General features: G+C 43.6%; 1 protein-coding gene, 1 non-coding gene and 1 pseudogene across 2 annotated transcripts in view; all 3 read right to left on the bottom strand.

Annotated features, from left to right (window-relative positions):
- Nab2 (Nuclear polyadenosine RNA-binding 2) overlaps positions 1-23,883 on the bottom strand; it is a 60,013-nt gene extending 36,130 nt beyond the window's left edge. Inside the window, 5 exon segments of the mRNA XM_067132330.1 lie at positions 12,839-13,074; positions 13,310-13,798; positions 20,480-20,641; positions 20,841-20,883; positions 23,725-23,883. Of these exon segments, the coding sequence (XP_066988431.1) occupies positions 12,839-13,074; positions 13,310-13,798; positions 20,480-20,641; positions 20,841-20,883; positions 23,725-23,763 (969 nt within the window). The 5' untranslated portion in view covers positions 23,764-23,883.
- On the bottom strand, positions 7,077-7,176 carry LOC136855549 (U6 spliceosomal RNA; annotated as a pseudogene).
- LOC136855548 (U6 spliceosomal RNA) lies at positions 18,657-18,758 on the bottom strand. The gene has a single exon (XR_010858064.1). It is a non-coding gene; the product is annotated as a U6 spliceosomal RNA (small nuclear RNA).
- Positions 23,884-24,207: the final 324 nt, after the last annotated feature.

Here is a 24,207-nt window from a genome sequence, read left to right on the forward strand (position 1 = left end):
TATCATATAGGCTATACCAAAAAATTCAAGGAAAAAGTCTAACAGGTTGGCTAAGTGAGAGAGAGAGAGAGAGAGAGAGAGAGAGAGAGAGAGAGAGAGAGAGAGAGAGAGAGAGCGCGCTTCTGGGTCTCATGTGCCCAACAATGAAAACTGCCTAGATCTACATGGGATACTGAAAACAGTCCAGACTAAATATAAATCTTCCTCTACTGTATTTTTTTATTAATATGATATATACTTACCAAATAATTACATAGCTATTAGTTTCTACTTTATGCGGCAGCTCAAAATTCAAAATTCGTGGTAGCACTTTTGTTTTGGGTGTAGGTGTACTGCCCCGCCCACTTTCGGGGAAGGATAAGTACAACACAGCTAAAGAGCTCAATTCGTTTATGCTCTATGTCCATGAGAGGGAAGGAGGGAGGGCTCTGATCATGTAATTATTTGGTAATTATATATAAAACCTTATTATAAAAATGTCATTTTTATATACATAAATTACCAAATAATTATATAGCTGAATCCCACATTGACAGGTGGTGGGATACATGGACAAAACTACTCAAAAACACTCAGAATGGAGATGAATTTGAAATAGAAAAATTAGCTGGCATCGTGAAAAGCTTGTTGTAACCTTACCTGGTGAGGGAGCTACAGCAGGTAGGTACTGCCTCTGGTCAGAGCTTCTCTTGACCTGTAGTGGCATGGCGGTAGAGCCAAGAGGAGCCTCTACTTTAGTGGGTGCTTTGCAACGTAGGAGTCAATTGCAAGTTGCCAAAGCTAACAATCAAAAAAAGACACATTGAAATGTGCGTGTGTGCCTTGCCCTGGGCACAGTACAAAATATGACCAAATAAAATTAAAACCTACACCACAAACTCGTTACAATTCAAGCCAACTGATGACACTCATGACACAGTGCCAATCAGGCTTCCCAAGAAAACACCAATCCCTATTCAAAGAGGGTGGACAGAGGAAATCAAAGACATTCCTCCTGTCCTTCATTACCCAACACCATGCGAGCTGCGAAGTACGGGCCTAGAGTACTGCAATTTTCATAAACTAATTCAACATCACACAGGTAAAACATTGCAAACACTGATTTGCATTTCCAATACGTAGATTGCAGGAGAGAAGTCAGCAATAGGTTACGTTTGAAGGCCAAAGAAGTCATGCCTTAATTCCATGTGCCCTGACCTTACATAAAGGAAGGACATCCTCCTCAATACTAGAGCGTGACTCAGAAATCACAGTCCTCAAAAAGAATGTTAAGGCATTCTTAGATAAAGGATGACTGGGGTCTTTAACAAAACACCACAGGTTCGGAGAAGAACCTCTAATTCCCTTGGTTCTTTGTAAATACTCGTGAAGAGATCGAACTGGGCAGAGGACTCTCTCCTGATCCATTGACCTACAATGTTAGACAGGCTCTTGACTGAAAAGGAACATAGCCAGGGACTAGAAGGGTCCTCATTCTTCCCCATGAATCCTAAGGTCAAGGAGCAAACAGTGTCACCTTGAGTAAAGCCTGCCCTCTTATCAAGGGCATGTAGCTCGCTAACCCTCTTAACCGTTGCTAAAGCCATCAGAAAAAGAGTCTTCCTAATCAGGTCTCTGAGAGAAAAGGATTCCAGAGGTTCAAAAGATGGGCCCAAGAGCCATTTGAGAACTAAATCCAAATTCCAAGCTAATTCAGAACTTCTTTATTGCTTACAAGTATTCAGAGATTTTACCAAGTCACTTACATCCTGATTTGAGGAAAGGTTTTTTCCTCTGTGTTTAAAGACAGAATTCACCATTGCTCTTCATCCCTTAATGGTTGACATACTTTAACCTTTCGAGGATCTGAGGGAGAGCAGAAAATCTGCAATCTGAGCTACAGTCGTATGAGAAGAGGATATATTTGTGTCTCGACACCAGCTCCAAAAGACTGTCCACTTACCTTGGTAGACAGCAGCAGCAGATCATTACCTACATTATGCAATAGCTTCTGCAGCCTTCCTTGAAAAACCTTTTGCTCTGACAAGCTCCCTGACAGTCTGAAGCCTGTCAGAGCGAGAGTGGATAAGCCCAGGTGAAAACGAGGCTGTCTGAGATTTCTCTCCTGAGGTAGAAGCCTTGGATAATCTACCAGTAGACTCAGAAGGTCCAGAAACCACTCCTTATGTGGCCAAAAGGAAGCCACTAGGGTCACTGAAGTGTTGCTGGGACGCTGAACTTCCTCAACATTTTCCTTACTATGCTGGAGGGAGGAAAGGCGTACACATCGAGATCCAACTAATCTTGCAGCATGGCATTTGTCACCCAAGCTTGCAGATCTGGCGTTGGGGAACAGTGCAGGGGGAGATCATGGTTTCTTGACATTGCAAACAGGTCTACTGACAGTTTTCCCCACAGCTTCCATAGGTTGGTGCACACCTGTGCACTGAGTGTCCACTCCATTGGTAGAACCTGTTTGCCAAGACTCAATTCGTCCGCAAGAACATGATATTTTAATGATAAAATAAAGTTTGTTCATACTTACCTGGCAGATATATATAGCTGTATTCTCCGGGTCCGACAGAATTTCAAATTTGACGGGCTACACGAATGGCCGGTCAGGTGGTTAGTACCCATTCCCGCCGGGCTGGGAGGTGATGTATCAGGAACCATTCCCATTTTCTATTCAGATTTTCTAACGCCCACTGTCTCCTGAGGGGAGGAGGAGGGCAATATAAATATATATATCTGTTAGGTAAGTATGAACAAACTTTATTTTATCATTAAAATATCATTTTGTTCATGAGACTTACCTACCAGATAGAAATATAATTGAATACCACCTTTGGAGGGGGTAGAGACTTTGCAAGAAATAGGGAAAAACCAATTATTGGCAAATTATTTTGGTTCCTTATCTGATAAGCGTATTGACTGAGTGGTTACTGTCACTCTAGTCTGCTTCTGCTTTACTAGAGACCCCAGCGAGGTAGTGACCTTATAGCTGGCGACTTCTAGATGATCTGTCTGAGGGTGACCACAATGTGACTAGATCACAGCCCATACAAAGAGGACAAAAGAGCATTACTAACCACCTAACCAACACCTAAAGCGTTAGTTTGCCAAGGATTGGGAAGACTGCCTCCACAGTCGACCCAACAACCACAAAAACACAATTAAAAGGGATAGGACCAGAGTTACCCCTTGTCCCCAAGGTGCTGAAGCAGCAATGTATGGTCCCAGCGAAAGCAATTTCGTATGCTACCTAAACATCTTGCCAAGAGTGTGAGGCAAACACCGAATTGACTTCGCCAAAATGTGGCATCTAAAAATGTCACTGAGTACCATATTTTTCTTGAACGCCATGGAGGTAGCAACTGCCCTCACCTCCGTGATTTGTTAACTCTCAACAACGAAGTTGAGTCGTCACAACTAGAGTGTCGTCCTTAATGACGTCCCCTAATGAAGAATGCCAGTGCATTCTTCGACATAGGTTTAACTCTTGCCTCACAGAACACCATAAAACATCCAATGGACCACGAGTGTCCTGTGTTTTTTTTTAAGGTAGGGATTGAGAGCTCTAACTGGACATAGAACTCCCTCAGGTTCCTGTCCAATAAGGTCTGCTAAACTCTTTAATTTCAAAGTGTCTAGGCCAAGGGTTAGAAGACCTATCATTCTTAGCCAAGAACTTGGGCTTAAAGAATAGACAGCATTGTGTTCCTTGAAGCCCACATGACGGCCTCGAACTTCTCACTCTCTCTTACTTCCGAGGAATGCTGTTTTGAGTAACATCCTTAAGAGATGCAGAGTGGAGAGGCTCAAAAGGACTAAACATCAAAACTTGAGCAGTACGTCCAAGTTCCAAGCAGGGGAAATCAGCTGAGGAACCTTGGACGTCTTGAAAGACTCGTAAGATCAAGGTCCTTATTGTCAGACAAAGCTAATCCTCTGTGTCTGAATACAATCGAAAGCATGCTCCGATAAACTTGATAGTCGGAACTGCTATATCGAAGTTTTTCTCTTAAGTAAAGGAGAAAATCCGCAACCTGGCTCACAGTGATAGAGGAAGAGGAAAAGCCCTTCTTTCTACACCAACCTTTGAAGGTTGCTCACTTGCCAGATATATCCTTTAGATGAAGAACTGGCTCTAGCGATGGCCCGTGCCACCTTAAAAAACCCCTTCGCTCTGACCAAGTTTCGTATAGTCTGAAAGCAGTCAGGTTCAGAGCGGGAAGATTCAAAGATATCTCGTGAAGTGGGTTTGTATGAGCAGGTCTACTCTCATAGGAAGGGTCCAGAAACGTCTACCAACCAGAAGAGAAACTCCGAGAACCAGTGGTCAAGGCCAAAACATGGGATGAGAGTCATCCCTCCCTTGTGAGGCCGCTGAACTTACATATGACTTCTCCCAGAATTTAGAACGGGGAAAAAAGGCGTGAAACATCTATTCCCGTCCAATCCCAGGAAGAGCACCTTCATCGCAACTGCCCCAGGGTCAAGTACAGATGAGCTTTACAGAGGGAGCCTGGGGCTGTTCTTGAGGTCGTGAAAATATCCACAAGATGGCGACCCCAAAATTTCCAAAAATCTTGGCAAACCTCCTGATGAAGGGTCCATTCCTTGAAGGCAGGAGTTGATGGCGCCAAGGGAAGCAGGTGAGTCACTGCGAGCATTTTCGACCTCTGCCTGAAGGTTCTTGTGAGAATTATCCATGTTGAGCATAGGCTCAAAGAATAATCTCTCTTGCAAGGCTGAACAGGGAACAAGTATTGTCCGAGTTTCACTAGAACTAGAGTGCAAACTTGGACCTCGGAAGAATGGCAGGTGAGCAAAAGATAGCCGCCAAATCTTTGAAGTCGATGTGCCAGGACACCTGGTTCCTCTCTCCAGGTTCCTAACACTTTCTCTCCCTCTAGTGTTGCCCAACCTGTTGCCTGCAACTGAAAACACAACACTCAGGTTGGGGTTCAGAAGCTTGAGGAGATCCTTTCTGCAATTCCGTTGGATCGAGCCACCACCACAGATCCTCTTTATATAAGGGAAGAATTCTCAACTCCTCTTTCAAGTCTTCCCTTGCTTTGTCAGTTCTCCAACAAAAGAACTGAAGAGGCCTGAGATGCAGACTCCCCAGAAAACAAACTTCTCCAGCGAGGAAATGGTCCCCAGCAGACTCATTCCTTCCTTCACCTAAGCATGTTTCCTTTTCCAAGAAGGCCGAAACTTTTTTACATAGAAGTTTTAACGGAGACGCTATAAAATCGCTGAATAGATCTGAATTCCCAGACACAATGGACAGTGCGGGGGATCAGCTAAAACTTCTCCACAGACCAGAAGTCCCAGGGACTTCACGACAGTTGCAGAGTCAACTGAAGGTCCTCCAGATACCTTCAAAATAAAACGATGGGTCAGACGAATCAACCAACTTAGTCGTCCAAGTAGAGTGAGATCCTGACGTCGACAGATGCAACTGCATCGCAACGTTTTTCATGAGACGTATAACACCCTCGAGCAAAATGTGACGCCAACAGCATCTGGTGTTGCCAGGCGGTCAACCATCCAAAAACGACCAGACCCAACGTTACTTAACTTTTGATCGGACGAAGCGGTGTTTTTAACGTGAGTATGGCTGCCATAGAGTCCAAAGCAGAGAGCCCTGAACTGGTGCGTCTAGTCCCCCAAGACAACCTGAGATACTTCACAGAACGTGGATGAATTGGGCGTGAAGATAAGTATCTTGAGATCCAAAGAGCCATCCAATCCCCGGGATGAAGGGCTCCTAGTATTGACTGCGAGGTCTCCATCTTGAATTTTTCCTTCCGGACCAAGTTGTTGACCTGTTGACGCCCAAGACGGGTCTCAGCCTACTGAAAGTTTCGGGACTAGAAACAATCTGTAGTAAAATCCGCAGAACATTGAGTCAATATCTGTTCCACTGCTCTCCGCTCAACATCTGTTGAGCAGGTCAAACAATTTTCTGTTTGACAGGAAGGCAGTTGGAAAAACAAAAACAAAAGAGGAGACAGGGAAGGGAATAAGAAGTAACCTCTCTCTAACAGTAGGAGGTTAAACGTCTGCCCCTCACTCTTTCCAGGCTTTACAAAATGAAGCCTGGTTGCAAAGGAGTCTGGAGATGAAGGGAGTCACTTGCTACCTCTCTTGAAGTGACATTCCTTCGAAAAAAAAACTTCTCTAGAGTGGTGCATTAGTCTGAAAGTGTTGCACTTCCCATGGAAGCCTTTTTGTTATGCAAACATTTAGCTTTGTTTACTTTTGTATCTGATCGGTCAAGGCGTTATGAAGGAGATGCAGTTTGAATGTCGATAACTTTAGTTTTGAGAAAAACGATATTTTGCTTCTCTGTGTATTTATTTGCTTGCCGTTACACAGTTTGGTTATACAGAAAGCCAAATAAACCTGCAAAGTAATATAACTAGCTTAAATGAAGCTAAATGAGTCACAGTGTCAAAACACGGCTGAGGCCCCCAGCGCCATTTCCAGAGTCAACCTGAAAAATACTGACTGATTGTTTAACATTGCCCTTAGGGCATTCCTGTCTTTGGCTGATGCATTTATGGTCCACAGGGTTGCCATAGATCGCATTAGATATTATTTCTTAAGCTAAAAGGAAATTACCACACGATATACCTGACAATATCATTACATTATGAAAAATGTGAATTTGACTATGCATAGGTTACTGTTTTGTTTATAACTTAACTGTTGCAAACTTTTAAATAAAAGGAATGAGAACCTAGTCAGGATATGTAAGGTATGCCATAAAAATATCCCAGAAAATTTTATCGACACGATTTTTCGTCAAACGCCCCTTAAGACAAAGACAGCTCGAGGGTGGAGAGAGAGGAGCCTCCAGTTGAAAAGTCTCAGGAAACAGATCCCTAAGAAAAAGCCAGAGTCTGATAATCAGAGGAAGAAGAATAACTTGAAAGAAGTTTTCTTCATACAAAGGCTGTGACGAAAGAGGATGTTCTTCGCAGCTGGTGGGTCTTGAGTGAGTGGTGAAAGTAGTTCGATTGGCGACACGTGGCGGGAACTCGGAACGAAGAAGTCTCAACTAGATCAAGGGTGATAGTAAACATAAAAAATTGAAATGCACGATTAAGCGTGTCATCCAGGTGCCAAAGCCATGCTAATCTTCTCTTATCGTTCCATTAGTATATGTACAGCTGGTAAGAGCTACTGGCTAAATTAAGAAGGACATCAAATGTTGAAGCGGGTAGTTGTGCGACATGATGAACAACTGGGATGTGTGTCAACACAAGACTTGAAGCTATACAGCGTTTCCATATTTTGCATGGACGTGGCGCAGCGAGAGGCCCGCGGGCATCATACTCAGAAGAGAGTCACAGCGTGCCAGCGCATGGCTCACCTGGCTGTGGATTCACTTGAGGTGAGCCGCGTGAAGCGGAGAAGCATTGGAAGAGCAAGACGCGATTTTCTGGCGCAAACAAGAGAAAGGCCAACACCTCAACTCAGGGAAGAGCGAATAGAAGCCACTAAACACTCTTAGAAGACAGTGTTTTCCTGCTCATTCCCAAGCGGAGACGAAGGTGAAAGTCTGTACCTTTTAACAGGCAGATTTGAATCTACAAAGGTTCATGAGAGCATCCAGCTGTTGTTGCAAACCCAACAAAATCTTATTCCGCTGGAGAAGCCACTCTCTCGGGAGAAGGCTGAACCTGAGAGAAGGAAAGGGGCGAGAACGCGTATACTTCCTTCCACAGGGGAAGAAGCTCTAGTTTTGCCTTAGCGCCGACAGGGGGTGAGTAGAGTGATCATTCAGAAAAACACTTTATTTCTTCTGCAGAGGAATATCCACGCAACTTTCGGGGAAGAGTTTTTTGTTAGAGGAAGAGGACGTGAAGCGTCCTCTCCTCTGCTTCTCTCAAAGGTAGAGTCAACCGAGCTCCAACCGTAGGCGGGAGGACGTGTCGAAAGGACGAGAAGCAATCCTTCAGGATGCGTGCCGGGCACGATCCTGGCAGCCTGGGTGGCGCCATCAGGACCTGCCGAAGGGACGCCAGATCAGGAAGCCCCGTAACCCTCATGCGGCTTTAACATGCCCCCTCCCTGGTCCTGGGAGTTAGACAGAGGTCCAGGCAGAAGAGGCATTATAGGGCGATCTTGCGCCTCCACAACACTAGGGCACTAGCACTAACACTATGCGTTTGAATTGCATTCACTGTTTCAAGAAGGTCATTGACTCCACTTAGAGCTAGAAAACCTTCTTGCAGCAACAAACTACAGGGTTAGTAATAAATTACTACAGGGTTACTAGTAGGAAAAAACCCTGACTGTCCAACTAAGGATGCACACTAGGTGGAAGATTGAGCAGCCTATCACGCTCCAATTTACTGCAATAGGCTTCATATTTTTCCACTCACCCTCAGACAATGCTGTAGACATTTATTACCGATTATCACCAGAGCATTGAACACCCTTACATATCATACATAAAGAGTGAGGAACTATCAAAGTCTTCGAGTAGCCTCACCTTACATTCACCCAAGCCACAGACTCGATAGCTAGAGGTAAGACATCTTAATTATAAGAAAAGTCAAAAGCAAAATCAAAAAGGTCCACAAAGTAGCCACTTCCCCTGCTGAGGGGAAGTATCTATTCCCCGTCCTGGAAATTCTCCAATCGCAGATCCAGTTGAATACCAAAAAACCAAAAATACTTAAGTGACAACAAATTTCGAAAACCTGGCGGAGGAACTGACAACAGATGTTGACAGTCCCATTTGTCAGAGAAAACTGAATAGAAAATGTTTTTGGAATGGTTCTGATACCCGCTTTCCAGCGGGGAATGGGTACTAACCACCTGAAGTTTATTATGCGTGTGCAGTGAAATTTGAAATTCTGTCGGACTTCGGAGAATACAGCTATATATATCTGGCAGGTAAGTCTCATGAACAAAATTAATTTTGCCCAGGATGAAGCAGGTCAGAACAGTGGTCCTGTTGTTCTGTGCCCATAGAAGAAAGTATTTGGCTGATTTTGCAGCAAAAAGAGTGGGTGAATCCTTGTTCCTGATGGTGGAAGTGTAGTCATGCTGTCTGAATGGACCACAACTGCCCTGTCGAAGGTCTCTGTCACAAAGAACTGAAGAGCCAGGTGTATCACCTTCAATTCTTTTACAGTTATATGAAGATATCTTTCTGTCGGAGACCATAAACCCGACACCTCTAAGCCGCTGAGAAGGGCTCCCCAAGCCAGATCTGATGCATAAGAGTACAACATTAGGTTGGGGTTCACAGGAGACAGCAACATCCCTGTCACGAATTTGTCCTACACTAGCCACCACCAAAGGTCCTCCTTGATTTTGGGGGTGATTTCAAAGACAAACGAATCTGGAAATACTTTCCTCTGCCAGTTGGCTCTGAGGTATAACTGTAGCGGTCTGATGTGTAACCTGGCCACAGGAACAAACTTCTCTACTGAAGACAGTGTTCCTAAAAGGCTCATCCAAGCACTGGCTGAGCAGGACAGGCAAAATTAATTTTAACCTGAGATGCAACTGAGAATCCCTTGTTGCTACAGAAAAGCCCTAAAAGAAGGAGAATCTATCACTATCCCCAAATATAGAATCAACTGTGTGGGGACTAACTGAGACTCTCTTGAAGTTTATCAGTAATCCTAAATCTTGTGCAAGCTGAAAGAGTCTTCTGAAGGTCCTCCATAATTTGGCTTCTGAGGGGGAGAGTACGAGCCAATCATCCAGGCACAAAGACACATTTATCCCTATGAGGTGTAACCACTTCAGCTAATGGAGCAGAACACAGGTAAAAATTTGAGGGGCCGTGGAGAGCGAAGCACAGGACCGAAACTGGAAGATACCGTCCTGAAACACAAATCTCCGATACTTTCCGTAGTCCTGGTGAACTGGAATGTGGAAGTATGCGTTCTGCATATCTATCATCACCATCCAGTCTCCCTGATGGATGGCTGACAGAACCAAGTGATCCATTTCCATCTTGAACTTCGTGCCGAGAGTTTGAATAAAAAGTTCAGAGCTTGTTGTCCAGGACAGGTCCCATCCCCAGATGATTTAGGAACTTTGATAAAGAGGCACAAAATCCTCTGTGCTTTGTGTCCTCAACTTCCTCCACTGCCTGCTTTTGAGCAATTGTCTAAACTGTTCTCAAGACAGCCGTAAACATCCCTGAGCCTACAAAAGTAGGCTGTCAACCTGATGGAAGAGGTTACTAGATTTAGGTTTCTCCCTGAGGGGGTCTCATAGCCCTCCGCCCCTCCTTTAAGACTTGTAGCACCCATGGATCTACTCTCCTTGTCTCCCACCTGCTCCAAAAATGAAGGAGCCTTGCTCCCACCGGGACACGGAGGACAGGTAACTCATTTGCAAGGGATGGATTTGTTGGAAGGCTTTTTGCTGGGTCATACTGGATGCAAGTTGGCTCTTGGATGGGACTGGAAGCAACCTCTGCATCCTCGAAAGGGCTGCTGAGCCAACGAAGAAGTCCTAGTAGAAGGAACAGAAGCAGAAGGAGGACGTACAAGGATCCTAGTCCTCTTGGCAGATTGAGTGAGCAGGTCTTAGGTTGACCTTTTCTGCAGCTCACCCGTCGGTTGTCGCATCACAAATACAAACCTGGAGAGGATGGGACAGCTGGAGAGAAGAAGTCCAGGTAGCACACCAAGAAGAACCGCAAAAGAGCCAAACAGTTTGACGTGGAAGCGTCATCACTCACAGGTTCCTCCTCTGAGGAAATCGGGGACATCGGAGGATCCGCAGGAACCTGAGTCGCTGCAGCTGGTTTCTGTAACAGGCTCAAGATACTATCCAAATGGCGCTGAATAGGAGCTAAGGATGGATCCTCAACCACATGAGGAAGAGCACTAGATATGTCAAGAACAGAGAGTCCCCACCTGTGGCGTTGGACCGACAGGACACAACAGGTTCACTAAAATCAACCTCTAATAGACAGTAAAGGGTCAGATGTCTGCAACTCTGACACTGGGCGCCCATAGGATGGGCGCTCATATAATGGATGTTCGGACACTTGATGTCCATGTACTGAATGCTCAAATAACACACAATCATTCTCGGGGCACTCAGACACTGGGCACCCACAAGCTGGAAGCACGGACAATAGTCGCTCATATGAGTGGTGCTTGGACACTGGAAGATCACAAGAATGGTGTTCAGACACTTATCACTCAAACGATGGGTGCTCAGACACAAAAAAATCACCTCCCAGGCGCTCAGGCACTAAATTTTTGGACTCTGGGCGCTCGGACACTTTATGTCCATACACTGGACTAACTAACACTTTCTTGGACACTTTGTGGTGTTCGGTGGACACAGAAAGGGAGCGAGAAGCTTGAGGAGACTCCCAGAAACTACAAGAGGAAAGGGGGCTACTAGCCCTTTCCAACGCTCACTTAAGAGCCGGGGGAACATCTTCCATCAAGGCGCCAGACCTTTTCAATGGTCTCGACAGTTGAGCAAAGCACCAACTATGCTTTTGAGCCCCATTAGAGTCCAAGTCTCTGGAAGATAACGCATGCAAGTCTACGCGGATGCCTTTCCAACAGCGATCCTCCAAGTCCTGGGATAAATGGACAACAGGCTCGGATGAGGCAGCAACTACTCGTGGGCAAACCTCACCGACCTCCCTTGGACTGCTAGTTTGCTTACTCTCAGGTGAGCAAGGGGAGTTTAGCAGGATCTTAGTCTAGGAGCATCGGTGGGATGAGTAGCCACCCCCTCCAATGACACTGCACCTGACACTGTTAAATCTGGCCATGAGGACACGCACTGAGTTCCCAATCTGGGAAACGGTGTTCACTAATACATCAAATTTCTTATCAATATGTGCTTCTAGGCTGGCAATGGCACTGGGTTCAGAGGAATGAGAGCCAGGGATCGGAGTTACAGGAAAAGTTGGACGACTTGAGATAGGGGAAAAAGCAGTCACAGGTATTGCAGGTACAGGTAAATCAGCCACATCAACCCCCGGAGACAAAACCTGACTAAGAAGCCTTCGCTTCAGCCCTGGCAGTAGCTTTTCTAAGTCTGTCACGCTGTAACTTCTCTAATATGCATGCAGTATCTTCCACTTCCCCTTATCCCAGTCCTTACAATCATCACAGCAAAGTTCCGGCGAGCAAACTTGCTCCCTACACGAACTACACACAGCGTGATTGTCTTACTTGGCTGAATTCAACCTAGTCTTACAGTCTCTACTACAGTGCTTGATGCTAGACAGGCTAGACTCTGACATGATTAGTCCAATCAAAATTAGTCAAAGTTGGGAAAGTCACAATAAAGAATCCTGAATTAACTAAGCTAATTAACAGTAGCACACTACCAAAAAGCACAAAGTACTTCACCAAATGAAGAATATCAGCAACCATCTGGTGAAAACCAAAAAATTCATAGCTGCCAATGACCAAAAGTTCAGTCATTGACCGGCAGAAACGAATTGAGCTCTTTAGCTGTGTTGTACCTATCCTCCCCCCAAAAGTGGGTGGGGCAGTATACCTACACCCAAAACAAAAAAGCGCTACCGCGAATTCTGAGCTGCCACGTAAAGTAGAAACTAAAAGCTATGTAATTATTTGGTAAGTTACATATATAAAAATACTTTTTGATATATTTTTTCAGCTGTGTGAATAGCTAGAAGAGAGGGTATAGTTGCCAAGTTTTCAAGCAAAGAGAAACACTCTTCATATGGCAATTTAGCCCATTTGCTAAGAACTAAATAGCACTTACATAAATCAATTTTTTTACAGGAAACATTTCCTTATGCATATTTCTGCATTTCTGAATTTATACTTTCATTAAAGCAATGTGCTTACTCTCCAAAAGGGCTCACCTTATCTTTTGGCTGATCAGACTTTGAAGGAACAACACGGCCAAGCCTTTCCTTAGCAGATGTACGTGTTGCAGGAGAGCCATGTTTTGATTTCTTTGCCTTGGATTCAAGCCTTGGTTCCACCTCTGAATCATCTTTGCTACTACTGGTTCTTGGTGCAACAATCTTCTTCCTTTGTTCTGATTTGGTCTTCTTGGGGGCAGAATCTTCCTCTGCTAGTTCTAGACCAAGTTCGTCTGTAAGTAACATACAAATTAAGCACTGTACCACACAGTATCTAATAGTTATACAACATTATAAAATTGGGTTCAATGTGAGTAAATAAAAAAATGTAGCAATACTGTATGTTCATCTTGTTAAGACCCTTCAATGAATGCACCAGCCCATGTTGAACAAAACTCCTATCATAAGACAAAGGTTTGTGTACTTTGTAGGATTATTCTACCAAGAAAAATGAAACAGCACACTTACCGACTTCAGGTCTGAGTTCCAGCATATCATCAACTACATCCTCCTCTTCCTCTTTTCCATCATCACCTGCTTCTGCTCTAAAAATGTCAGCTGAAGATACTTTTGCCCTCACTAAAGGTTTAATTTTCTTTGTAGCAACCTGAGGGCCATCCACTACAGCACTAGCAGAGTCCCCTTCATCTTCATCAGCACCACTTTTAACTTTTTCTTTTCCTTCCTTGTCTTTTAACTTCTTTGCTTTTTCTGCAACATCCTCATCATTAGTTTCTACCTTCAAGTTCTTTTCCTTCCTGTCAAGTTTCTTTTTCTTTTCCAACTTATCTTTTTCTTTACTCTTTTTCTTCTCCTCATCTTTGACTTTTTTCATTTCCTCAGCCTTTTCTCTTTTTTTGGCTTCATCTTTCTCCCTCTTCTTTTCATCTTCTTTCATTTTCTTCTTTTCTTCTTCGGTATCTTTTTTCTTGCCTTCCTCAGGCTGTGGTGTGGTCACTATGATTAAGAAGACAAACAATTAAGTGGTATATCCAAAGATTCATTTGCCTAAAAAAATATTTTACTCACCTTGGAGCAAAAATGAAAAACAATGAAACTATGATTAAGATAACAAATGATTAATTCAATGCAACTATGATTACGATAACAGATGATTATTTATATGTTTAAACTTATATTAATTACAGAATCAAGCATTTACCTAAACATACAATCAAGTATATATGGTATATATCATACGTATCACAGTATACAGAAACATGATATTTTAATGATAAAATAAAGTTTGTTCATACTTACCTGGCAGATATATATAGCTGTATTCCGAAGTCCGACAGAATTTCAAATTTGGCGGCACACGCGAGTGGCCGGGTCAGGTGGTTAGTACCCATTCCCCGCAGCTGGGAGGCGGTATCAGGAACCATTCCCATTTTCTATTCAGATTTTCTAATGCCACTGTCTCCTGAGGGGGAGGAGGAGGACAACAGTAATATATATATCTGCCAGGTAAGTATGGAAACAAACTTTTATTTTATCATTAAAATATCTTTGCACTGTGAGACTTACCTGCCAGATATATATATAGCTGAATACCACCTTTGGAGGGGGTAGAGACAGCCAAGAATTAGGAAAAAACCAATTATTGGTAAAATTATTTTGGTTCCTTATCTGATAGCGACTTGAGTGGTTACAATCACTCTAGTCTGCTTCTGCTTTACTAGAGACCCCAGCAGGTAGTGACCTATATAGCTGGCGACTTCTAGATGATCTGTCAATGAGCGTGACCACAATGTGACTAGATCATAGCCCATACAAAGAGGACAAAAAGAGCATTACTAACCACTAACCAACACCTAAAGCGTTAGTTTGCAAAGGATTGGGAAGACTGCCTCCCAGTAGTCGACCCAACAACCAAAAACAATTAAAGGGGATAGGATCAGAGTTACCCCTGTCCCCAAGGTTGCTGAAGCAGCAATGTATGGTCCCAGCGTAAAAGCAATTGGTATGCTACTAAAACATCTTGCCAAGAGTGTGAGGCAAACGGTGAATTGACTTCGCAAAATGTGGCACTAAAAATGTCACTGAGTACCATATTTTTCTTGAACGCCATGGAGGTAGCAACTGCCCTCACTCACCGTGAGCGTTAACTCTCAACAACTTGAAGTTGAGTCGTCACAACAGAGTGTGCGTCCACAGATTTGCGTCCCTAATGAAGAATGCCAGTGCATTCTTCGACATAGGTTTAACTGGTTGTCCTCACAGAACACCATAAAACATCCAATGGACCACGAGTGTCCTGTGTTCTTTTAAGGTAGTACTTGAGAGCTCTAACTGACATAGAACTCCTCAGGTTCCTGGGTCCAATAAGGTCTGCTAAACCTTTAATTTCAAAGTGTCTAGGCTAAGGGTTAGAAGACCTATCATTCTTAGCCAAGAACTTAGGGCTTAAAGAATAGACAGCATTGTGTTCATACTCTACATGACCCTTCGAACTACTCTCACTCTCTTAAACGCGAGGAATGCCGTTCGAGTAACATCCTTAAGAGATGCAGAGTGGAGAGGCTCAAAAGGATAAACATCAAAAACTTGAGCATTACGATCCAAGTTCCAAGCAGGGGAAATCAGCTGAGGAACCTGGACGTCCTGGAAAAAGCCTGTAAGATCGTGGAGGTCCTTATTGTCAGACAAAAGCTAATCCTCTGTGTCTGAATACAATCGAAAGCATGCTCCGATAACACTTGATAGTCGGAACTGCTATATCCAGTTTTCTCTTAAGTAAAGGAGAAAAATCCGCAACCTGGCTCACAGTGATAGAGGAAGAGGAAAAGCCCTTCTTTCTACACCAACCTTTGAAGGTTGCTCACTTCGCTAGATATATCCTTTAGATGAAGAACTTCTTGGCTCTAGCGATGGCCCGTGCCTGGCCAGAAAAACCCCTCTAAGCGCCTGACCAAGTTTCGATGGTCTGAAAGCAGTCAGGTTCAGAGCGGGGAGATTCAAAGATATCTCGTGAAGAGGGTTTGTATGAGCAGGTCTGCTTCAGGAAGAAGGGTCCTCGGAACGTCTACCAACCAGAAGAGAAACCCGAGAACCAGTGGTTGAAAGGCCAAAACGTGGGGATGAGAGTCCATACTGTCCCTTGTGAGGTCAGCGAACTTGCGTATGACTTCTCCCAGAATTTAGAACGGGGAAAAATGGTCGTATCTATTCCGTCCAAATCCCAGGGAAGAGCAACTACTCGCATAACTACCAGGGTAGAGTACAGATGAGCTTTATAGAGGGAGCTACGCTGTTCTTGAGGTCGTGAAAATATCCAAGATGGCGACCCCAAAATTTCCAAAAATCTTGGCAAACCTCCTGATGAAGGGTCCATTCTCCGGCAGAGTTGATGGCGCCAACAGAGCAGTCCTGCTCGAACATTTTCGACCCCTGCAATAAAACTTGCGAGAATCGAAATGTTGCGAGCATAGGCTCAAAGAATAATCTCTCTTGCAAGGCTGAACAGGGAACAAGTAGTATTGTCCGAGTTTGCTAGAACTACCACGATTGCAAACTTGGACCTCGGAAGAATTGGCGAGCTAAAAGATGGCATAAATCTTTGAAGACGATGTGCCAGGACACTGTTCCTCTCCAGGTTCCTAACACTTCCTCTCCCTCTAGTGTTGCCCCCAACCTGTTGGCGACCCTGGGAAAAACAACACTAGGTTGGGGTTCAGAAGCTTGAGGGAGATCCCTTTCTGCAATTCCGTTTGGATCGAGCCACCACCACAGATCCTCTTTATATATAAGGAAGATTCCAATTCCTCTTTCAAGTCTTCCTTGCTTTGTCAGTTCTCAACAAAAGAGAACTGAAGAGGCCTGAGATGCAGACTCCCAGAAACAAACTTCTCCAGCGAGGAAATGGTCCCCAGCAGACTCATTCCTTCCTTCTAGCATGTTTCCTTTTCCAAGAAGGCCGAAACTTTTTCGTACATAGAAGTTGCCGTTCTTGCGACGGAGGCAGCTATAAAAGCCGCTGAATAGATCTGAATTCCCGAGACACAATGGACAGTGGGGATCAGCTGCGACTTCTCCACAGACCAGAAGTCCCAGGGACTTCACGAGTTACAGAAGTCAACTGAAAGGTCCTCCAGATACCTTTCGCCGGCCAGCGCTCCGAATCAACCAATCGTCAAGTAGGGTGAGATCCTGGCGATGCGACAGATGCAACTGCATCGCAGCGTTTTTCATGAGGCGTGTAAACACCCTCGGGCAAAATGTGGCGCCAACAGCATCTGGTGTTCCCAGGCGGTCAACCATCCAAGTACTGACCAGACCCAACGTTGCTTAACTTCAGCTGATGGACGAGCGCGGTGTTGTCAACGATGGTATGGCCGTTGTGCAGAGTCCAAAGCAGAGAGCCTGAACTGGTACGTCTAGTCCCCCAAGACAACCTGAAACTTCAACGAACGTGGATGAATTGGGGCGTGAAGATAAGTATCTTGGAGATCCAAAGATACCATCAATCCCGGGATGAAAGGGCTCCTAGTATTGGCTGCGAGGTCTCCATCTTGAACTTTCCTTCCGGACCAAGTTGTTCGACCTGTTGGCGCCCAAGACGGGTCTCAGCCTACTGGAAAGTTTCAGGGACAGAAACCATCTGTAGTAAAATCCCGGAACACCGAGTCCAAGATCTGTTCCACTGCTCTCCGCTCGAACATCTGTTCGAGCAGGTCAAACAATTTTCTGTTTGACAGGAAGGCAGTTGGGAAACAAAAACAAAAGAGGAGACAGGAAGGGAATCAAGTAACCTCTCTCCTAACAGTAGGAGGGACCAAACGTCTGCCCCTCACTCTTTCCAGGCTTGTGCAAAAATGAAGCCTGGTTGCAAAGGGAGTCTGGAGATGAAGGGAGTCACTTGCTACCCTCTCTTGGAAGTGACATTCCTTCGGAAAAAAACTCTCTCGTGGTGCGGGTCTCGTGTTGCTTCCCATGGAAGCCCCTTTGTTATGCAAACATTTAGCTTTCGTTACTTTTTGTATCTGAGATCGACAAGCGTTATGAAGGAGATGCAGTTTGAATGTCGATAACTTTAGTTTTGAGAAAAGCGATATTTTTTGCTTCTCTGTGTATTTATTTGCTTGCCGTTACAGTTGATGTTTTATGACATAATGAAAGCCAAAAAATAGACCTGCAAGTAATATAACTTCGCTAAATGAAGCTAAATGAAGCGAGTGTCAAAACACGGCTGAGGTTGGCCAGTGACGCGTTTTACTTAGTCAAGCTCTGAGCAGCTACTGACTGACTGCCACTGACTGCCCTGCGGCATTCTGTCTTTTCGCTGATGCGTACTATGTCCACAGGGTTGCCATAGATCGCATTAGATATTATTTCATAGCTAAAAAGGAAATTACCACCGATATACTGACAATATCATTACATTATATGAAAAATGATTTGACTATGATAGGTTACTGTTTTGTTTATAACTTCTAACTTTGTGGCGAACTTTTTAAATAAAACTTTCTGAGAAGATAGTCAGGATATGTATGATTATATATAAAAATATCCCAGAAAATTTTATTTCCGATTTTTTTCGTCAAACGCTCCCCTTAAGACAAAGACAACTGCGAAAGGTGGAGAGGAGCCGGCGGTCGAAAAGTCTCGGAAACAGATCCTTAAGAAAAAACCAGAGTCTGATAATCAGAGGAAGAAGACGAAAAGTTTCTCTTCATACAAAAGGCTGTGACGAAAGAGGATGTTCTTCCGCGCTGGTGGGTCTTGAGTGAGTGGTGAAAGTAGTTCCGATTAGCGATCGTGGCGGGAACTCCCGCGAACGAAGAAGTAAAATCAACTAGAGTACGTATAGTAAACATAAAAATGTGAACGCTTCACGATTAAGCGTGTCATCCTTGCGCGAAGAGCCATGCTAATCTTCTGTATCGTTCAATTGGTATATGTAGGCTACTGCCGAAGCAAGTACTGGCTAAATTAAGAAGGACATCAGATGTTGAAGCGGGTGGTTGTGCGACATGATAAACAACTGGAGCGGTGTCAACACAAGACTTGAAGCTATCTCTGGCGAAGCGCTGGCTTGGAGCGTCATGGCGTGACGCGAGGCTCGTGGCAAGTACTAGAAGAGAGTAACAGCGTGTGGCGTCATGGCCAAGCGCCCGGCGCTCAAGGTGAGGAAGCGTGGCGTGAGAAGCGCCACGACGGCAGCAAGACGCGCTCCTGGCGCGAGACAAGAGAAAAGGCCAACACCTCAACTTCGGGAAGGCGAATAGGGAAGCCACTAAACACTCTCTCTAGGCGACAGGCGCTCTGTATCGTTCGGAAGCGGGAGGCGAAGGTGAAAAGTCTGTACCTCTTAACAGGCAGATACAGAATCTTGAAAAGGTTCATGAGCATCCAGCTGTTGTTGCAAACAACAAAATCTTACGCGTTGAGAAGCCACTCTCTCGGGGAGAAGGGCTGAACCTGAGAGAGAAGGAGAAGGGGGCGAGGCATTATACTTCCTTCCACAGGGAAGAAGCTCTAGCCCTTGCCTTAGCGACAGGGGGACAGTAGAGTGATCATTCGAAAAACACTTTATTCTCTTCTGCAGAGGAATATCCACGCAACTTTCGGGGAAGAGTACAAACGTCTGGGAAGAGGGCGTGGCGTCCTCTCCCTCTAAGCTTCTCTTAAGAGGGCGAGTCAACCGAGAGCTCCAACCCCAGGCGGGAGGACGTGTCGGAGGACGAGAAGCAATCCTTCAGGATCGTGCCTGAGCACGATCCCTGGCAGCCTGGGTAGCGTCATCAGGACCTGCGAAGGGACGCCAGATCGGTGGGAAGCCCCCCAACCCTCATGCGACTTCGACATGCCCCCTCCCTGGTCCTGGGAGTTCGACAGAGGTCCAGGCCTAGAGGCATTATAGGGCGATCTGCGCCCCTCCACAACACTAGGGGCACTAGCACTAACACTATGCGTTTGAATTGCATTCACTTTAGTTTCAAGGCATTGACTCCATACGAGCCAGGGAATTACCTTCTGCAGCAACAAACTACAGGTTAGTAATAAATTTATTACAGGGTTACTAGTCGGAGAAAACCCCAGACTGTCCAACTAAGGATGCACTCTAGGAGGAAGATTTCCTCAGCCTATCACGCTCCAATTTAAGCATATAGGCTTCATATTTCTTCCACTCACCCTCAGACAATCACACATTCATTACCGATTATCATAGAGCATTGAACACCCTTACATATATACATAAAAGAGTGAGGAACTATCAAAGTCTTCGATAGCCTCACCTTACATTCACCTGGCTACAGACTCGATAGCTAGAGGTAAGACATCTTAATTATAAGAAAAGTCAAAAGCAAAATCAAAAGCAGTCCACAAGGCGTATGCCAAGTCTAGATCCAGTCGAATGCAAAAAAACAAAAAATTAAAAGTGACAACAAATTTCCCGAAATCAAAAAGGCGGAGGAACTGACAGCAGGTGTTGACAGTCCGGCGACAGAAAAATCTGAATAGAAAATGGGAATGGTTCTGATACCCGCTTACTCCCAGCGGCGGGAATAGGGTACTAACCTCCTGACGACCTGCTGTGTGTGCGTAAAATTTGAATTCTGTCGGACCAGCCGGAGAATACAGCTATATATATATCTGGCAGGTAAGTCTCATGAACAAAAAAGAAAATATACACACCCTGTAATAAGGCAGCTGCATTCAATTTCTGTAACACATGATGAAGCCACGAAGTAAAACGTTCTGTATTGTGTCCTAAGAATAAACTCAAATCATCATCCATCTGGTCCTTTGTCTTTTTATTCGCTACTAAAACCATTATGTAGTCTGGTAGTTCTTCATCTAGGAAACAAAAAAATATTACTGGAGACAGCCTTTGATAAAAAATCAGTCTTGATATACAAAAAAGAACTCTGGATACTACTCTATTTTCCAGTTCAGATCTAGCTAAACATATTACACATGTATAATTTTTCAATCAATTTAAGCCAGCTTTGCAAATTCAATGGTGACAAAGTTCCAATTTCTATACAATACATACCTACATATGTCCCAAGTTCCACCAACTTTGCCTTAATTGCAGACTGAAAAAGGAAAGTTTTTTGTATTAGTAAAAAAGAAACCAAAATGATAATCTACAAAAACTTGAGCAACCAGCAGTCAGTAAAATACCATAGTATATTTTGAAGAAACTGCCATCTTCCATGATAAATAGAGAAAAAATTTCTTGCTTTAAACCTCTTAATGACTGTGATTACTGAATATCTGAAACTTTGAAAATTAAATGTCTACATTCTAAAAATAAATGTCTTTTGTTCTACTTATTACACTATCTCAAAAAGGTATGGTGTTAACTAGGGAGGTCATCAATTCCTGAAAAATTTCTTCATCTTCTCTTGTGAGGAGCACTCACAAGAGGAACCGACCTAACTTACAATACCAGAGCTATCTATGGTGCATCACTATACTGTGACCGGACATCATAAGCGAAAACAATTATGATTGAAAGCTCCTAATCTGAATAATTTTTGTATTTTGAAAAATACAGCTTTTCTCAAATGTATAATCAATATCACAACTATTAATGTTATCTCAATAAGCTGCAACAGATGAGTGGAAAAATGTGAATAAAAAATTACAGTATATACTTAATACTTTGTATGCCCCTACCAGTCAACTCTTAATTTTACATAAGCAGGTTTACTATATACAGTACATGAAGGACAATGTGCAGATACATGGTTCTGTGGTATGGCCATTCTAGATACTACTCACTAGTAGTTAGAAAATTATGTTAAGAGAAAGAGTACATCTGTATCACAGTACCTGAGTGAACAAAGTGGTGCTATACCAAGACAAGTAACGTTGGAGTATGGGCTAGTTTCAATACCACAAGGGTTTCTCAACGAGCAAGACAACAGATACAGGAGGCTACAAATCAATAATTTCCTTAGTAGAAATAGCAGCAGAAGAGCAGCATAAGATGAATCACTGAATACTGAGGGACTGAAAAGTTTGTCAGTATTCTTGCAAAGACATCACTAAGGCACTGGTAGATGATGGCGAACCAAAAACGTGGGCCACTGTCTCACCTAAGGATAGACCAGCATATGCACCTGAGTCACTGCTGTCCGACAGAGTGGCAGGTCGCTTACCCTCACAGGCATGCCGTATTTTTAAATACAGAGGAGAATGAGCAGATGGTAGGAAGACAGAGTGGGTAGTCAGGTAAGAAGTAGACAAAATGATTTGACAGTATCAAAGGGTGAGTAGCCCTATTCAAAGGAACTGACAAACATTGTTTGGCATTCCTTTGCTGCTGCCAAATCTCTCCACTGCATAGAGGACCAGCCAGCAAGCTCCTTGGTAGACCTACCATTACAGACATTAAGCAGCCAAACATCTGCCTAAGTCATTAGCGCCTTTCATTGATCACTTTTTCTTGTTCTGATCCACCCTGAACAAAGAACACACACTTTAAATGCGATACAAAAATGAAAGAAGTTTCATTTTGATGGCCTGTCAAAGAAAGTTATTTTAACCTGACTGTGGCCGAAAAAAAAGTGCCAGCTCATGGGATGAGTGGGGGTTTCCCCCACCCACCCACTTATCCCCAATCAACCACGATGGTATGAAGTTTCAATAACCACTACCAGTTCACACTAAGGAATATTCATGAATACAAGACAGCGGCTGGTACTTCCATAAGGGCATAGCCTACATATATTGCTCTAAAAACTGTATACTTTAATACACCGTGTCATACATTGTGATAGACAGTTGCACAAGCTATCAGAGCTGTATTGAATATATTTGTGGCGCAAAATACTTCCAAATGGTGCCAACATAAAGTAACTAACTACAGATGGTTTCAAGCTGCCTGGCCCAAGATGCACTTCTTATATTGGTTTCACAGCCTTCAGATTTAGAGACCCAAGATTGTTCAATAAATGTCCATTTTATATCAGGACTGAAAGTACTGTATCATGTCTTTTGAGGAAAAAATGGTAGAACTAAGTATTAGCTCCGTGTCCGGTATTACCTTGGAAATTGACTTTTCCTATAGTATTTTGGTTGCTTATCAAGAATTTGGCGTTATTTTTTGTCGCTCAACTATAATTAACCTCAGAACTGATCATATTTTTGCTATCGTGCACGCGCATCTTTATAAAGAACTTTTGGCAAAAAGTGGAGTTTCCTTCACCTGGGGTTCAGGGGGGCTCTGCCCCCAACTAAATAACAAGGCCTGTTAGGTTAGGTAGGGTACGTTAGGTTAATATGGTTCCTTTTATAATAGATTTCCTTAGCCAATGCCTTCTTGAACATATGGCTCCCTAATGTCTCTCATATTCACGGAACCGTTCCATGCAGTTCGTGCGGAACTAGCCTATTACTTAGAAATACAGAAAAAAGATAAATTTCTTACTTAAAACCAGCCTCAATAGCAATAATGCCATGCTAACAATAGCTACATGGGCATGAACTCTAAACATGGCCTATAGAGTAAATATCTGGGAAAATTTGCGATAGATTTTACTATACCTATACTTTTCGAATTAAGTATATTAAAGAGCCTAGAGAGCAGAGCACATAAACTTCAATAAAAAAAAAACCTGGCTTGTTTTCGTTTTCTTAGCAGTGGGATACGCCGATAGTCATCATAGTGAAGATGGGAAAAGCAAGCCGTGGATGTATGGTGTACGCTGAACGTTTCTACCAGGTGCAACATATATATAAACGTTAAATGAACTTGATGGGTCCAACAACGAGCCTCCGGTGGACAGGGACCAAATAAGAAGCCTACTGTAAGGAACTAATTAGATTATTATTCGTCAGGGATTCGTGGTTTCGGTAGCCTACTTAGCAAGTTGGTTCAAGTTTGCTGTGCACCGAATCATATACCTGGTCAATTCAATCATACTCACTCGAATCTTAAGGCTCACTTCGGAGCCAACGCCCTCCATTTTCAAATAATTTACAGAATAAATAGAAATACAGTGTAATTCACTATTATTGGTAATCTTTTGGCAAGCCTCCCAGCTCAACTCTGCGTCAAAACGTAAACAAATTCTAGGGATGCGTTCACTACCTACTATAGTATAACATTGTGCAGCCATCGGCTACAAAGAAACGTTCTGTGTGATTAATTCATGTCGCCTCCCAATGCAATTTGTGACGATAAAGAGCAATTCTGTCATAAATCATCGAAACTCAATTGTTTTTAAAGTTAACCGATGGCTATAAATAGACAAAGACACGGTTCTAAAAAAAAAAAAAGTAGCTCCTGGCACGTTTAGCGGTGAGGGAAAGTCGATTATCAAACGTATGTGCTACTTTCATAGCTCCTTCACAAATCGTTAAAAATGTTATGGTTAGTCGTGAACTTGTCCTGACCAATTAAATTATAT

This window comes from Macrobrachium rosenbergii, chromosome 31 (assembly GCF_040412425.1).
Source record: "Macrobrachium rosenbergii isolate ZJJX-2024 chromosome 31, ASM4041242v1, whole genome shotgun sequence".
In the NCBI taxonomy this organism is placed as follows: Eukaryota; Metazoa; Arthropoda; class Malacostraca; order Decapoda; family Palaemonidae; genus Macrobrachium; species Macrobrachium rosenbergii.